Genomic DNA, 16713 nt, shown 5'->3' with positions numbered 1-16713 from the left:
GATTTTTTTAATCATTTCTTCAAAAAGAGACATTTTTGGGGTAGTTGATTTCCGTTGCCTGTATTACCACATGCAAAAGTAATATAGAACTTCTTACTAGCTCCAGTAGATAGAAGAGAGTCTGAACAATATCACCAAGCTTAGTTTAAGCTTTGCTGATAGATTTGTCTTACAAAAATTGTTGTTGATTTAAAAAATCGAATTCTTTTTTTTTCCATTTTTCGATAAAAACTAGAGGTTGGTCTCTTTCAAGCGCTGTAACTTATAGGTCCGTGAACGGATTCGTCTGAAATTTTTCCAGTAGTCTAGAGACAGATGGTACTTTTAAAAAATAAAGAGATTTTTTATTAGTGACACGACCTGGTTGTCAGGCCAAAGACTTATTGAACCACCAAATATATCTACATAATAAATATGAAGTAATTCTAGCCTTAAGTTAGAAATAACTTTTAGTGAGACCAATTTTTTTGCCAAAATCGATTCAAATGTAAGCATTTTAACGAAAGTGTGTGTGACAGATTTTGTGTGTTCAAAGGTATTTGAACAAAGTGCATAATCACAATGATCGGGTTAGGCACACGTGGATTATTTCACACAATGCCAACTTCCTTCAGACCATACCAAGTTTTTACAAAAATCATGAATGGAAGCTCCAATTTCTAATTTTTTTACGTATGCAACAGCATCAGTGAAAGCGGCTGCACATTCCATGCGATAAGATAATGTTGTTTCTTTTGCTTAAAATCCAACTCAAATATGGAATGTACAATTTTTTCACGTATCGAAAATGATGGAGCTTCAAGCTAACACTGTACATGTACATCCGATATGTAGGCCACTTTGTAAGCCGAATGACATCTTTCATATGGTGAACTGTCAGCCGTGTTGCATCACGGCAATGGGAATGGTCTCCATTTATGACAACAACAATATATTTTTTGTGTGATTTTATCACATTCGCACCTTCCGCACATTTATAATGAAAATTCAAACATTCCAAAATAGAGTAGCTCTCAATTTATCGTTAAATAAAGTTAAACCGACTAAAAGAAAACTTCCATAACTACAATAAATGAACTCTACTAAACGTACAACAATTTTCACCGTAACCGGCTTACTCCATTTTCAAGTACAAAAAAAACTTGCCGATACATACGCACACACATGTCCTATCAATAACTAGATATATCTTCATCTCTACTTCATTATACGTATTCTTGACAAGAATTACTTGTTTGTTCAAAATCCAGCTGAAATACTTTTGAGTTGACTTTAGTTGTGACCGACATTGAAACGCACTGAATATTCAACTCAATTGATGGAAACAGCCGACAATTTGACATTTATTGAATGGATACTTTTATTTCAGAAGTTCACACAGTTCCAAGGCTATTTCGTATGAAGTTAAACTGACTATTCAGTTCGATTTTCTCTGTTTTTCGCAATCGAATAAACATATAATTTGAATGTGCTGCGTTGAAATTTGTATTGAAAAAAGAAGATCAAACTACTTGCAAACTTTATTCAAAGTTTCAGCTGTTTGTTTATGGAAAAATATCTTATTTGGGCGATTCAACTTCCCATACAAAATCAGTGAATGATTCAAATTATCTGATAACTCAATTGCATTAAACTATCTCAAGCGGTGGGATAATTTTATGCGGCGATATGCTCTGATTAGGAACTAGCTTTGCTTTACGAGAAAGAAAAAACAGACATATCAGCGTTCGGATTCTCTTGCCTGAGTGCATACAATAGCCAAATCTATGCAACATTTTCTTAGGAGCACACTTGATACCTATATATGGGCTCTTAGGCAGAGTCCTTCTGCATGTCTAGAGTGGCATGTGTTGATACTATGCAATCGATTGACAAAAAAAATATATATATATATATATATATATTGATAAAACTATAATCATTTCAATTCAAATTCAGTGTAAATCTATGCAACTAACAAAATTATAACAGACTATGAGCATGGCATCAGAAACCTCCGATTTAACACATATTTCCTATCAATTTACATGACAACATAACATACATTTGCCTACTTTTGAGCATAATGACAAATTTATATATACAACAACAAAAATGCATATGACAAACATATAAAAAACAGAATACAAATAATCTTAATGCATTTAGATCAATTAAATCATAGCACGTGCTCGTAATAATAATATCGCAAAAATAAAGTTCCAAAAGTAAAGAGCGTATCATAAAATCGATCTAAAGATTTATATATATATAAACTTCTCAGATGGTAGTTTAAACATTTGACGAAATGTAAGGGATAAGAATAATCCGCATTTATTTTTTAACTTCAAAATTTAATTTCCTGGACTCCCCAGGCAGGAGAGGTGCATACAATAAAACTAATATTTCACAAAAGATTGAATTTATCTCTGGTGAGCATGATATGACTCGTCATTGTAAATCTGAGTGAGCCTATTTATTATTTGAAAATGAATGAAGTGAACTGAAGTGCAAATGACGATGACTATTTCGTATCATAAAAATTGTTGGTGTGACCAGACTCAGGCCACGAATTATTGACCTAAATGGAATCGAACCTTCAGAACAGTGATAACTTGTGGAGAAAATTCAATTATTTTACAATATTGTCAATCTATCAAGATAAACCATAAAATTTCAACAAACTATCCGAAATTCAATTTGCAACGTGAAAGCATTACTATTTAACAAGGTCAATAATGTGCTTTGAACTATAAAGTAGACGGTAGAAGATAAAGAAATAAGATAATCGAATGCAATGTTAATACCATAGCTATACTTACACGGCAGTGGATAAATAATCGGGAATATTTTTTGCACACTTTTGTTAGATTAAATGATAGAAAATATCATTTTTGCAAGTTCCTTATTGAAAATTCGTTGCTGCTCAAAGGTTTGGGACCACCCTTACCAAAATATACGTTTTTTTATTATTGCAAATTTTCAACTTTCAAATAATTAATCGAATTCAGTGACTGGCAGTGGAAAAAATAGCAAAATTATAAATCGGTTAGGTAAACTTATAAGTTAAAATATGGCATCAAACCTGGCATTTAATTAACTTATTTGTTATCCTTGTGAATTTGCACCAAATGATAAGGCAAAATTATGCGACAAAAACTAAAATAGAACCAAAAATCAAATGTTTTATTAACTTTCAATGAAAGAGAAAAAGATACATAAAATAACTTAATTTGACGGAACCAAAGACATTTTCACTGACAAATTTTATAAAATCGATAATATCGTTATATTGAAATATTATTTTTGGCATTCATTTAGTTTATATTTGAGCATTTTTATTTAAATTTATATATACAATGGAAAAGTGGACGCAATTAAACCAGAATTAATTGAATTTCGATTAACGAATGAACAATTTTGTGAAATAAAACAATACTAAGAATAGATGAATAAAAAAAAGCAGAGTTATGTGCAGCGAATTCGTGATAGAAAATGAGCATTTGTTGCACGAGGGAGGGACAAAAGAAATTATCTAAAGTTTTAATATATTTGTCTGTGATAAACTAAGTCCCACATGATTATGCGCATTAAATTATGCACAGTTAATTTCCATACGCAACGATTTTTTTCATATTTTCCAATTCGTTTGTTTTGTGTGAAAAACTTGGCATAGGAACGAGTTCCGATATTTTTTTTCTTCTTAAATTTATTGAATCGACACAAAAAAAAGATTGTAAATAGTACATACTAACTGATTAACTTATTCGTTTCACTCATAAAATCACCTTCGAAAGAAAATCTTTGACACAGAATGAGGATTCACAAATTTTTTCAAACAGAATCATCGAGCTCCAATTTTTCGAAACATTTTGTTGGTAGGGACCACTTTTTTCTCTCTCCTTCTCTCCTTTAATTGTCAAAACAGAACCCAACAAATTTCTTCCAAAAAATGATATCCAATGCTAAGCCAGCATATAACTTGAATATTTTTTTTTTAATCTTTATTTTTTTGACCATCATAGATTTTTCCCTTTTTCGTGAAAGCAACAATTGCTTAAAACGAAACAAAAAAAGAGCATACCCACCCAAATTATCAAAAACCAAAAACTTATCGTATAAATTCTATGTGTTTATTGATGTCTCAAGTAAATATGCTATCTTAAATGTACAAATCACAAAATAACTACGATGACAATTAACTAATCCACCTAAAATAGCGGCAAACTTAAATTAATTAAGTGAACAACTACAAAATTTATCATAAATATGAATTCTAAACTAATAAAAACAATATGAAACTCTGACGAAACTTAAATGTACTTGATAACATGATGATGAACATCAATCACTGGATGACTTATTTGGATAAATACAATGTATGCAGTGCAGTTATGACTTTTTTCATGTATTTGAAGTTTATTTGCACTTGCGTATACACTGATCTATATCACAAAAACACTGATCTATATCAAACAATAAAATGAATAATAATTATAAAATAAAAATAACAAAATTTAGCTAAATGTATACATAGAGCATTTGTGTGAAAAAAAAAATTCAATGTGTAATTATCACAAATTAGAATGAAGCAAATTTGTCCGACCACTGCTTCATTTAGTAGACATTTTTCGTATTAGTTTTGATCCAAAATCAGCATTTTATCGTGAACAAATAGTGTCTTTGCAGTAGATTTTTTTCCTTTAAAAAACCTCAAAATAAAAATGAATGAAATTTTTAAACGCTCCAACTTCAAATCAATTTCAATTTACAATAAATACAATTAAATTATAAAAAGATGTAATTATTTACGCTGCATTGTCAATTCATTTGTCTCAAAATTAAGCCGTATTGCGAAATGACTTTTATATACTAAACCAAAAATCCATTTAAGTTTGAACACAAAATATGAAGAATGTCAAGAAAATTCAATTCCAAAATTCCAAAAAAATCAGCTCCAATTTATTTCTCTTTGCTATTAAGTATTCAATTGGAAAATCAACATAATTATAAAGAGGTGATAAAGATTATTTAAAATAAATAAAAAGCTTCTTAATATTATTTTTTCATCCGAATTGAATTTCAGCGGTCATTATTTGGTTCAATGGGGTAAGTAAATTAAATGACACCCAAACACACGTTGATGGCATCTTTCTGAATGTAAATGTGATTTCTTTGGGTAAACCAAATCTTATCTTCTAAAACATGTGAGCAAAAAGCCAATTGAAAATAATTTTGTGTGAAGTGTTCACAAATAGGGATCACAGCGGTTCAGTAAAAAAATGTCAAGCAGCTGAATCAGCTCAGGTAGCTAACGTTACGCGTTGAAACTAGGCGACAATAATAGAAGAGAGGAACAATACGATATGAGATGCGTCGAAATCGAGCAATCCATTCGAAAAATTGGCCACAGCCCCAGTCGCCGCATATGGTAATCTTTAGAGTGATCCGTTGCTTCAAAGAATTATAAAATAACAAATCTCATAGAATATTCATTAGTATTTCGGCTCTGTACTCGTTATTTTGATGCAATATAATTGAATCAAAATGAATGGTTCTAATAAAATGTAGGTCGCGGTTGCTTAGTTTGTATGCTGACCTCTGGGGATTAGAAATATTCTTTAAATTCCACTCGTTCATACATCGAAATCTTAGCTTCTGATCAGGAGCTCAAGGGGTCATGTCAATAAATGCTTTCGGTTGGATTGACAATTTATTACTCAACAACAATTTATTAATTTTGACAATATATAGCAATTGGTAAGCCATTTGAATTGCATATATATTTATTTTTTATTCATTTGTCACTTGGGTGACAGGTCAGATTACTTGAAAAGGAATTTTCGGACATTTTATGACGATTTTTAATTTTTCCACTAAATGGTGTAATTGAAATGTATATTTTTCTCATTGAACAAAAATGTACACTTTGAACTCATTCGCTTTGAATTATACACAATTGGCACAAATTTTATTGGAGAAAGAACAAGCAGTTAAAAATGCTGATGTTATGCACAAATTGACTAATATTCCACGAAATGATCTAGAAATAATCAGAGATTATTTGAAAAGTTTCAAAATATGGAGCGAACGACTAGAAGCAGATAAAGTACCTACACTTTGGATGGTTGAAAATGATTTGTTGAAAAATATTTGATCGAGCATACGTCCTCAAGGGGAAAATTTAAGGGTGGTGATGGAGAAAGATAGTGAAGAAATGGGAAGGAGCTTATAAAAATGATTTCACTAATTTTTCATTTTTCGCAAAAATTTACACAAAAATAATATAAATATCTCAATATCACTTCCTGCCCTATAATAAAAATAAATTGATTCATACTTTAAAATCAGGACATAAGTGTATAATATAATTGATTCCTTTTTGGTCAAATATTGAAATAAAAAATCGCTACGAACGAACGAACAAACGAACGAACGAACAAACAAACGAACGAACGAACAAAATTGTTATTTATCAAAATCTACGAACGAACGAACGAACAATTTTTTTGTTTCGATTTCTACGAACGAACGAACGAACAATTTTTTTTTTCCATTTCTACGAACGAACGAACGAACAATTTCTTTTTTTTTCAATTCCTACGAACGAACGAACGAACACAATTTTATTTTTAAATTTCTACGAACGAACGAAGAACAAAAATGTACAATGATCTGAGGACGTATACCCTAAAAAATGTCAAACTTTTCGAATGTGACAATGGTTTGCATCCGGGCAAAACCAAATGTTGCCAATTCTCAATAATTAAGGAGCTACTTACGTATAATTCATAGCAATATTTAAGAAGTAAATGAAATTGTTGCTCTGAGGATAGCTCAATAATAAATAAAACCCACAAATAAAAAGTATTTCAGCCGAGTTTTGATTAATTTAATGCTTCAACAAATACTATTATTAACGAGTATCTCAAATATTTGGAAATTATGATTTCTAATTTGTTGCAACAAAGACACGGGAAGTATGCTACTTAAATCTTTTTATTACTTAGATCATTTCAAGCACATTGTTACTGAATTTTAAGGGTGGACTCATTTTTTTATTGGGTGTGTGCATTAATTTTAAAGGATTTTATTGTTCGAAGATACATTTATTCTAGAACTAAATGAATGAGTACATTGACCAATGTATTCGCCATCGTTAGCTATGACTTCGGCTAATCTTCTTGGCAGCTTGTCGATTCCGCGTCTTTTGTCTCAAAATCACCACTTTTAAAGCGTCGAAACCAATACTCACAGGTTGAAATCGATGGAGTATGCTTGGAACCATAAGTTTCCGACAATATTCGATGGCTCTCAGCGGCACTTTTCTTCGAATTAAAGAAGAATAGTAAAACTTCCCGCAAATGCTGTTTGTTTGGCACGTTTTCTGACATGATTGTAAGCGAAGAAAATTGCGTTGTTTACACTTTGACAAATGTCAAATGATGCGATATAGTACAAGTGACGCAATCTATTATCAATCCTTAAAAATTAATGCACACACCCAATATGTGAAAACCAAAAAATATAAATTGATGCATCGAAAAAATAGCCCTTATTTTTCTCCAATTAATATTCATATGTTCTTGTATAGATTAAAAAAAAAAATTCAGTTTATTTTTTGCACGTATTATATGACGCCATCTATGGAGAAAACAACAAAGAAACATGAACAAGAAAATGTCAAAACATTGTTCTAACATTCTATTCTTTTTTATGCATTTTGTTTAACTGCAACTCCTTCTAACTCAATTTAAGGTCCAATTTCAACAAATTAACTTACCTATTGGTCACCTTCGTAAAACGCTGTCAAATTGAATATGAATCAATGAAGATTATTCTTGTTATTAAAAACAATAACCATATCGTCGTCATTCGTATTTGTAATATTTATTTATTGAGATATCAAAGATCGAAATAAAATCAAGTCTAAATATTATGTCCACATGGCTTTTGTTTTCAATTTTTTTGTCACTGTTTTTCCTAGCTGATTCTGAAATGCTTTACATTTAATTTAAACTAAATAAGTGGGGTTTTCTCTGTAATGGATATCATATCAAGAAGAAGAAAAAACAATCCGGAACGTTTATGAGTGTGATAGATGATCAATTGGCGTTTTCGCAAGCGTCGACCCAACAGTTGTACACATCGATTGGTTCCGATAAAAAGTTGATTTCCGTCTGATACTCTTCCGAACACACACGACAGCATATTCGCGCCGAATTTCGACTTTTATCCCTATCCGAACGAACACACAAAATAACCATAACCAATAATTTTGTCAAATAAATGTTATGCATAAAAATTTGCTTTTTAAATGGCTAGTTTTCTTGTCTACTTACATTTTCACCTCGCAGGATTTTTCGTGATTGCAAAATGGACAGTTAAATTGTGTATCTAATGGTTGAATGGCCTTTCGCTTTGGTGGTGGCTTATTCTTTGCCTTTCTTCGTCCCATTTTTCGATATTTCTCTCGTTCAATACAATTGCTTTTGGTTTGTATTCGATATTGATGTAATAAATAGTCGTCTTGGACGCTTTTCAATCAAATATTCAACAAATTTCTGAGAATAACAAAGAAAAAAAAACTTTGAATTGGAGTCTTTTACCGACAGAAGATTGTTATTGATTGCTGTCTTAATGCAAACAAATGCTTGACGCGCTCAACCGATATGTCAAACTTCACCACAAAAAAACACACGCACACACAGATATTTTGACAGTTGAATTAGTCAAACAAATGACAACTCACCAAATATACGAAACAGAAGAAATTTACACGAACAAAATTATTTTGTTTACCATTGGAACAGCAAAAAAAAAACAGAGAATAATTTTAATTATGTGCGAGACATTCGAAACCGATGGTATTTATTGAAATGTATTTTAACGGAATTAAAAAAAAAATGAAATTTCTCATTTGATGTTGTTTTTCTACAGAATTTTATCAAAAGTTTTTGACATCGGATGATTCGAAGGAAACCACTGTGATTTCAACTAGTTTGGCCATTAACGAACAAATCCAGAAATTAAACGATGGCGTTGATATGTTGGCAAAACAATTACAAACACAGGTCAGAGAACAGCATAAATCATTGCTATTGGAAGCGCAAAATGCCAGTAAATTGTCGGCCGCTGTTGATTTGGTGAATCATCATATGAATCAATTGGAAATTGGTGCTGAACGACTTAAGAACAAAATCAATACACCATACAGTCTCCTTTCGAATCAGACAAGAGCCTTGGCACGGCTACATGATGTGTCACACATTTTACGTCAATCAAATCGATTTTTACAGTTATTCCATAAGCTAACGCCAGACTCAAAAGACATTGCCGCCCAAGCAATAATTCTATTCGAAATTGAGTTGCTGATCGAAAATGAGCAGCTCAATCAAATTGAATTCATACGCAGTGAGCGACTTGCGGCGGCTAATATAAAACAATTACTTACAAATACTGCTCATCATGACTTATTGAATGCATTGAAAAGTTTGATTGACGAAGATAAAGCTGTTAAAAGTTTGCAGGTACATGTTTGCACCGATCTTCAGGATTATTTAAAGTGTGTTCGTTTTCATTCATAAACATGATTTTTTTTTAAGGTGTTCACCAATATGCAAGTACTGCCAAAGTATATCGATGATTTGTTGGACATATTCATTGGTGACATAAAGCATGCGATAAAAGAGTGTTTTGCCGGCATTCAAACGAAAAAAGTTAGCGAAAGAAAATCAAAAGCAGGCAACAATGTTGATCAGACAAAGCCGAAACCAAGCCCAGGCAAACCGCAAGGAACCACCGCTTCACAACAATTTTCCCGAAAATTTTGGACAGCACTAGAAAGTTTATTCGATGAAGAGATTTACAATTGTTGGAAACAAATCAATTTTTTAACGGAATGCTTAAAAAAAGTTGTGCATCAACCGAATGCCATGAATTTATTCGAAAGCGTTGACATTGAGAAAAACTTTCATGATCGACTCAATGATTTGTTGCGCATTTCATTTACAAATTGCCCGCCGTATATTCGACAGTGTCTTGTACAAGATCTTCCAAAATTACTGCGTTTAACTAAACAATTGCACACCAAATGCGAAAATAAATTAAATATTGGGTAAGTTCCAATTCAATCATAAAAAGTTGAAAATCAATAAGTTGCGTTTCTTTTGCAGCGGCGAGAGTTTATTTGGATCTTTGGAAGCTGGCTACTTGGAACAGTGTGCAAATAATCTAAAGATTACGTTAATTGCAGCCGATACGCCAAATCAAGTAAATATACCATTCAATCGGCATAAATATCGTTTCAATCTCGAACTATTTTTAATTCTCTCTTAGGATACAATCGAAGCCTTTATACAGGCTGCTGAAAAGGAACTACGAAATGTATCTGGCGATAATCGATTATGTGGAATGGTGACGGCAATATTTATTGCGTGTAATAAAGAATTTTGGACGAAAATTGAAGCTAATATAAAAATTGGCGGTGATGCTCAGCAAGTATTTGGTAAGAGTTGAGCAACGCATTGAAATAAATCAAAACACTATAAATCTATGTTTTCGACAGATGTTCCGAATACCGTTCAACTGCAAAACATTACAAATGCGAACATCATATATGAGCAAAGTCTCTACGTAAAACGTATGATACAGAATTTGGGCAACGATTTTCTCAATTCACGTTCAGCTCAAAATATAATCGAATCGTTAGACTATGGCCTTAAAATAGTGCAAAAAGTTGTTAAACAATTGATTGATTCGATGAAATCAGCGGCCGGCATCATTTTATTGAGCATACACCGTGAACCCGGTTTGAATAATGAACGAACGGTGTCAAGTGCACCGTCATTATACATGAAAGAATTGCAAGAGTTCTTGTTTCGTGCCTGGGATTATCAGATTTCACCGTTTAAGGATAAGCAGTTATTGGAAATGCATGGCAAAGAACTTGCTGAATGTTGTGTTGAATTATTTGTATGGAATGTGGCTATTATTCGACCAATATCATCGTCGGGGCGTCAACGTCTTAAATCCGATTGTCAGCATCTTGAAAATGCTTTAAATACATTGGTCGGTGATTTAAGCGCAATGAGCCGCACATTTAGGTATGTTAATTACAACATAAATATATAGATATTTCAATTGTATATAATGTTAACCGAGTAATGCGCTATATGTTTTATATGAAAACGTCACACGAATCTCCCCCGAAAACGACATCTTTGGTCTTGCAGCAGAAGCTGTTTCTATGCTGAAAATTTCATTTCAGTTTAAAAAATTTAAAATATTATTCATGTAGAATTGTACAAATATTTCAAAACGTTGAAATGAGATTTACAGAAATATGCATTTGAAAATTGTTTTAAAAAATAAACACGGCACAGTCAATTTCAAAAATTTCAATGAATAATATTGTTGACATATTTTCACGATGACAGCTATTTTTGCGGTACAAAATTGACACGTTTGAATGATACGTCAATATTGAACATACTCTACACACATGGGGAAACAGAGATGGCGTTGTCGTAGCATGTAGCAAAATATATGTTTAACGCAATATTCGGCTTTATAATGTTTCATTTTTTTTTATTCGAACAGAACATTACGATCGTTATCTAGTCTGATTACATTGACACCAGATGAACTATCGAAAAAATCGATTGAAATTGATGGACCAGTTTCACCATTTATAGTATTACTCTTATTATTTGGACACGCTGGCAGTGATTTGATGAGTCCACATGTGGCTGCCGGGTGGTCAAATGAGAAAATCACCGAGTGGTTAAGCAAACATGTTTCGATAAAAGAAAGGTACGTCAATTGGTTCAATTACTCCATCAATTTTAATTGGCTTACGTTTATTTTGTTTCAGATTGGAATTGGTAACAGGCGCATTGCAAAAATATCGCAACGTTGTTCGTCAAAAAAATGTTATAAAATATGATCCAATCTATCCAATTATTTCTAATTATTTGGAAAATGTGTATAAGAATCTTTGAGATCATGTTGTTTAGATGTACTTGTTATTATGAAAAATTATTTGAAAAATAAATATTGATTCTTTACATAACAATGTAATATTTTTATTGCAGTAATTTGCGAAGGTACAGCCGCTCTACTAGAGCAGGTTTTATATGATTGACTAAAAAGTGAGATTTGAATTCTACTAAAACTGATTAATAGATATACATGATGTGCCTCCAATCGGAAGCGACCACAAAAACGCATGTTTGCTCGAGGCGGCGCCAACAACAGAACCATGTAATAAGTCCAATAATTGAGGGTTGTCGCTGCCAATGTTTTCCAAATCATCGATTTTGTCTTTCGTCGACCCCAAAAATTGTTTTAATTTACTTTGCAACTATTTCTGCTTTCAATCTCTGTTTTTTTTATTACATAAGCACAGATAAAGGGTTTCATGCGCAAAACTTAACGAGCGTCCAGTTTACTTGTTAGATCAAACTCAGTTCTCTTTGTTTTTTTTTTTAATTATATTTATTAGCTTCAACATAAAAAATAAAGAAAAAAACTCTCAAATTTTGTTTCAATTTTTTGAATTCACAATTTTATGGTAATTGTTAAAAATCATAGAACTTCAGATATTCAATTAAACTACAAAAATAGCTTCGCTCTAAGACGAACTTTGACAGTACTTTAAGATTAATAACATGATTTAAAACGATCGGAAAAAGTAATAGTTACGACGTTCATTTTAAAACGGAAAAAAATTAGTTGCTTATCAAATGACCATCAACAAGACCATGATTAGCATAAGCATTTCCTTTATCTACACAAGTCCATGGACGGCCTTCACGTTCCCTTGTGCATTGATATTTTTGATCAGGTTCGATAAATTTACATGTTGGTCCACAATTTTGATCTCGATAATATGCCATAGTTGATGCACCAAAAAAGATGGTATTAATATTTGTTCTTTCCCAATCACGTCCAAGTTGTTGTCTGTTCGCTTCTTCGGTAGCTCTTACAGGATCATTACAAATCGCCCTAGCTATATGTTTTTTAAGAAATGCATTATTTGGACAATTCGTTGTACAACATTCATGAATCACTTTAAGTTGCAAATAACTAATTGCACGGCTAATTGTAAGTCCCGAATTAACATTTCCTAACGTACAACGAGATAATCTATTATTGCACTGTTTTCTGTAATCTTTGGTTTTATCCGTTATAAAGTTTTTGTGAGCGAGCTTCTGTTTGTCATGTAATGCCACAACCATTTTGAAATACCCAGTTTTCGCTTTTGATGCTAACATAACCTTGTCTGCAACTTATTTCAATTCTACCGCCATCAACAATTTCAGTCGTTCGCCTGGAGAGTGGGTCTGAATTTGTGGGATAGATCAATGAAATCGGAATGAGTAAAATTAATATATTAAACAACATCGATGTTTAAAATTGAAAATTAACAGTAGCACCAAGTGAACACGCACTGACAGTAAAAACCGGGCAACATAACCTGTTTTTACTCCATTTCAGAGCAATAATAGAATCATACCAAATCTAGTACAATTTTGTTGGTTTTTTCACTGTATGAGTATAAATGTCATTTTTAACTTTGAATTTCAAAAATGACTTTTATACTAATACAGTGAAAAACCAACTGAATTGTACTAGATTTAGTATAATTCTATTATTGCTCTGAAATGGAGTAAAAACGGGTTATGTTCCCCGGTTTCTACTGTCAGTGCGGAACTACACTGAACGGTATCGAGCTAATGCTGTTGTTTTTACACCAAAATTACAAAAGTCCAAGAAAAAACGAAGTACATTGAAAATTGTTATCAATTTTTAACTTCACAACAGATATTTTCAGCCAAATGAATCAGCTCAGCCAGATATCGTCAGGAGCCGAAATTAAGTGAAAACAATAGAAGCGATTGTTATGGCTATAATTACACTTACATTGCTCAATCACTATAACGATCACTTTTACTGTTTTCATTCCATTTCAGCTCCTGACGATATCTGGCTGAGGTGATTCATCTAGCTGAAAATATAATGTCTGCTTCACATTCATCATTATCACTAATAGTGATAAGGTTCTCAAAATGGTATTTTAAATTAATTAAATTGATTTGATTTGAAAAAGTTCAAATAAAAACAGTCAAATAATTTGATTTGAGTGTCATACGTTTCAAATCAAATGATTTGAACATTTTAATTTGAAATTTTTCAAAATAGTACAAATGTTTTGAATTTGTTAATAAAATGTTATTTGATTTGACAATTCAAATCAATGTAAAAAATGAAATAAATTAATTTGATTTGAATTTCCTCCTGAACAAATCTGAGAACCCTGAGTCATTTGAATTGATCCAGACTTTGACCTATGATTTTATTATCATTCTTTTTTTAAATTGACTTAAATCGAGGAGAGAAATCCGATGAGAAAAACGAAAAAGAAACGAAATCCGACGAAAAATGATAGAATCAATATGTTTTATACGAAATATGAAGAATTTATACACCCTTATAAATCCAAAATATATATGAGTAAATATCTAATAAAATGTTTGTGTTATGGTGTTATAACTCATAGCTCTTTCTCTATTATTGTTGTTGATTTTGTGAATCTTCAACATTTCGATCACCAAAATAAATGTAAGCGCCATTCCAACAAAATTCCTTTATACCGATATTTGAATCATTCTCCAGATCAACACAAGCCATGCTTTGTAAAGCCAAAATATCAAATGTACCATTCTCACTGTTATCCACAACGTTGAAAAATAAAATTGTAATCTAAATTAAAGGCATTTTCCTATCGGGCATTCAATTTGACTTTTCAAGTATCTTGAACAAAAACAAAATGAACTGAATGAAAGCAAAATTGTTTTCAAATGGAAAGCAGAACTGTCAAAAATCTTTCGGTATAAATGTTAAAAAGATGAATAAAAAACGATATTTTTCTTGGAACTGGATTTTTTTCCCTCGAAATGGCATTTTTTATAAGGTTTTGTGTGAGAATCTGAAGATAACTTTGTGTGTATGTTATAACTCGGGGTCTAATCTTACGATTTTGATTAAAATTGCTCCTTTATACATCGATGCATTAAACAATAACTTGAATGTGAAAAAAATTATGTTGTTTCAACTCCCAAGTGTGACTACTTGGCGATTTAATAATGATTTGACGATACTCGTTAAATTCCAAATGCATTACTTAATTACAGAACGAAAACCCAATTACATTCCAAACAATTTTTGGCTTCAAGTAAATGACATAAATGATTTTATAATTAGATTAAATGAATGAATCGCATCTTTTTAAAAAATAATGAAAATTTCTGACAATGAATCAAATAAAAAATGTTTTGTACTTGAATATGAGTGAAATTAAATTTTGTATGAAATAAATTTTAACATTCCGATTTGAAGAAATTCACTTAGTCACCAACCTATTCAACATCATTAATTCGGATTTTTTTCGGCGTTATTTCAGTCAATGTCGCATACACCACGTAAAACTCCTTCTGAATCTTTTCGATAAAATTCGAAACGAAATGATTGATTTTAAGCGCAATAATAGTTGGAATGGCATAAAATTGTTTGGATGTGCAATGTGATCATCTTAAATTCAAACATAAAACATTAATTAATCGATGGATGTGAGTCACTACTGCTCAAGAATTCCTTTTAATGCAGTTTGGAAGATATATTCATAGTTGATGAAAGGCAGAAAAAAAAGAACCGAGTAAAATAAAGAGCACCGGGTATGGATGAGTCATGCAACGGGTGATAGGTCTCCGAATAATAAATCTGTGCGTTGAAAGAATGGTTGTATATCTAAGGAAGATTGATAGAATGGGCGAAACATTGTGAATGATTCTGAAATGGAGATGTTTTTAGCTAAATCTCATAAACACACAACGGCCAACGATTCGAAATATATCAATATCCACTAAAATCATGCAACGGTTGAGTGATTCGCAAAAATCATCTAATGCCTACGATGTCGCGTTGAGTGTGCTCGTAACATTAACATGTTGCAATTATGTGACAAGACATATATGTAGAAAAAAAAATCGGGAAGAGCTAAATGCATGTTTGAATAAATATTCGAGATATTCATTTCTAATGCAGATGATATGCGTATGGAGGAGTTTTTGTTTTCTTCGAATGGGATATGATGCCGATGAAGAAATAGTGAAATAGTGGTTAGAGAGAAGAAAAAAAAAAATAATAATAAAGTGAATGGAATAAAAAGACTGGGGTTTGATTTATATTTGGGGTGGTTGCACACGAACTGAGCAATAGAGTTGTCATAGTGAGCGTGAGCGCAATTGCGCTCATCCGCTCGTTCGTTCGCATACATTTTGCATATAGCAATGACTCGTTCCACTAGTTTTAACGTAATTTAACACCCTTGTTTTATATCACTATATCGAATGATTCCATCTTTCTGCCCGAAAAAGTTTATGCGTGCATGCATTGTCATCGTTAAGCAGAAAAAAAATTCTAATGTTTAATACAATTTTTCACGGATACTCAAATTTATTTCGATCGTAATATTTGTAGTAAAAGTAATGTTTTCCGTTAGTCATTTTGTCAAAACGATAAAAATTTTAAAAAGCTATAAAGACATTCGGAATCGAATTCCATGCGTATGTGGCATTTGGGCGACACCGCATTTAGGCCACGATTAATAGATTGAGATGAAACAAGAGAGAGAGAGAGAGAGAGAGAGAGAGAGAGAGAGAGAGAGAGAGA

General features: G+C 31.8%; 2 protein-coding genes across 2 annotated transcripts; one reads left to right on the top strand and one right to left on the bottom strand.

Annotated features, from left to right (window-relative positions):
* Positions 1 to 7844: 7844 nt before the first annotated feature.
* On the bottom strand, positions 7845 to 8646 carry LOC116336914 (transcription elongation factor 1 homolog). Its single transcript, XM_031761131.1, has 2 exons — positions 8322 to 8646; positions 7845 to 8217 (listed from the first exon to the last, which is right to left on the bottom strand). Exons 1-2 carry the CDS (start codon positions 8435 to 8437, stop codon positions 8085 to 8087), a joined length of 249 nt encoding a protein of 82 aa, XP_031616991.1. The 5' UTR covers positions 8438 to 8646; the 3' UTR covers positions 7845 to 8084.
* A 76-nt stretch (positions 8647 to 8722) lies between these two features.
* On the top strand, positions 8723 to 12015 carry LOC116352036 (conserved oligomeric Golgi complex subunit 5). Its single transcript, XM_031784245.1, has 8 exons — positions 8723 to 8846; positions 8920 to 9509; positions 9585 to 10096; positions 10155 to 10251; positions 10318 to 10486; positions 10547 to 11084; positions 11581 to 11793; positions 11855 to 12015. The coding sequence occupies exons 1-8, from the start codon at positions 8822 to 8824 to the stop codon at positions 11979 to 11981; spliced, it is 2271 nt and encodes a 756-aa protein (XP_031640105.1). The 5' UTR covers positions 8723 to 8821; the 3' UTR covers positions 11982 to 12015.
* Positions 12016 to 16713: the final 4698 nt, after the last annotated feature.

Source organism: Contarinia nasturtii, unplaced genomic scaffold, assembly GCF_009176525.2.
Source record: "Contarinia nasturtii isolate CC-2019 unplaced genomic scaffold, AAFC_CNas_1.1 Cnas_scaffold_78, whole genome shotgun sequence".
Lineage (NCBI taxonomy): Eukaryota > Metazoa > Arthropoda > Insecta > Diptera > Cecidomyiidae > Contarinia > Contarinia nasturtii.
The sequence above is the reverse complement of the archived record's forward strand: the minus strand, read 5'-3'. Positions and strand labels throughout refer to the sequence as shown.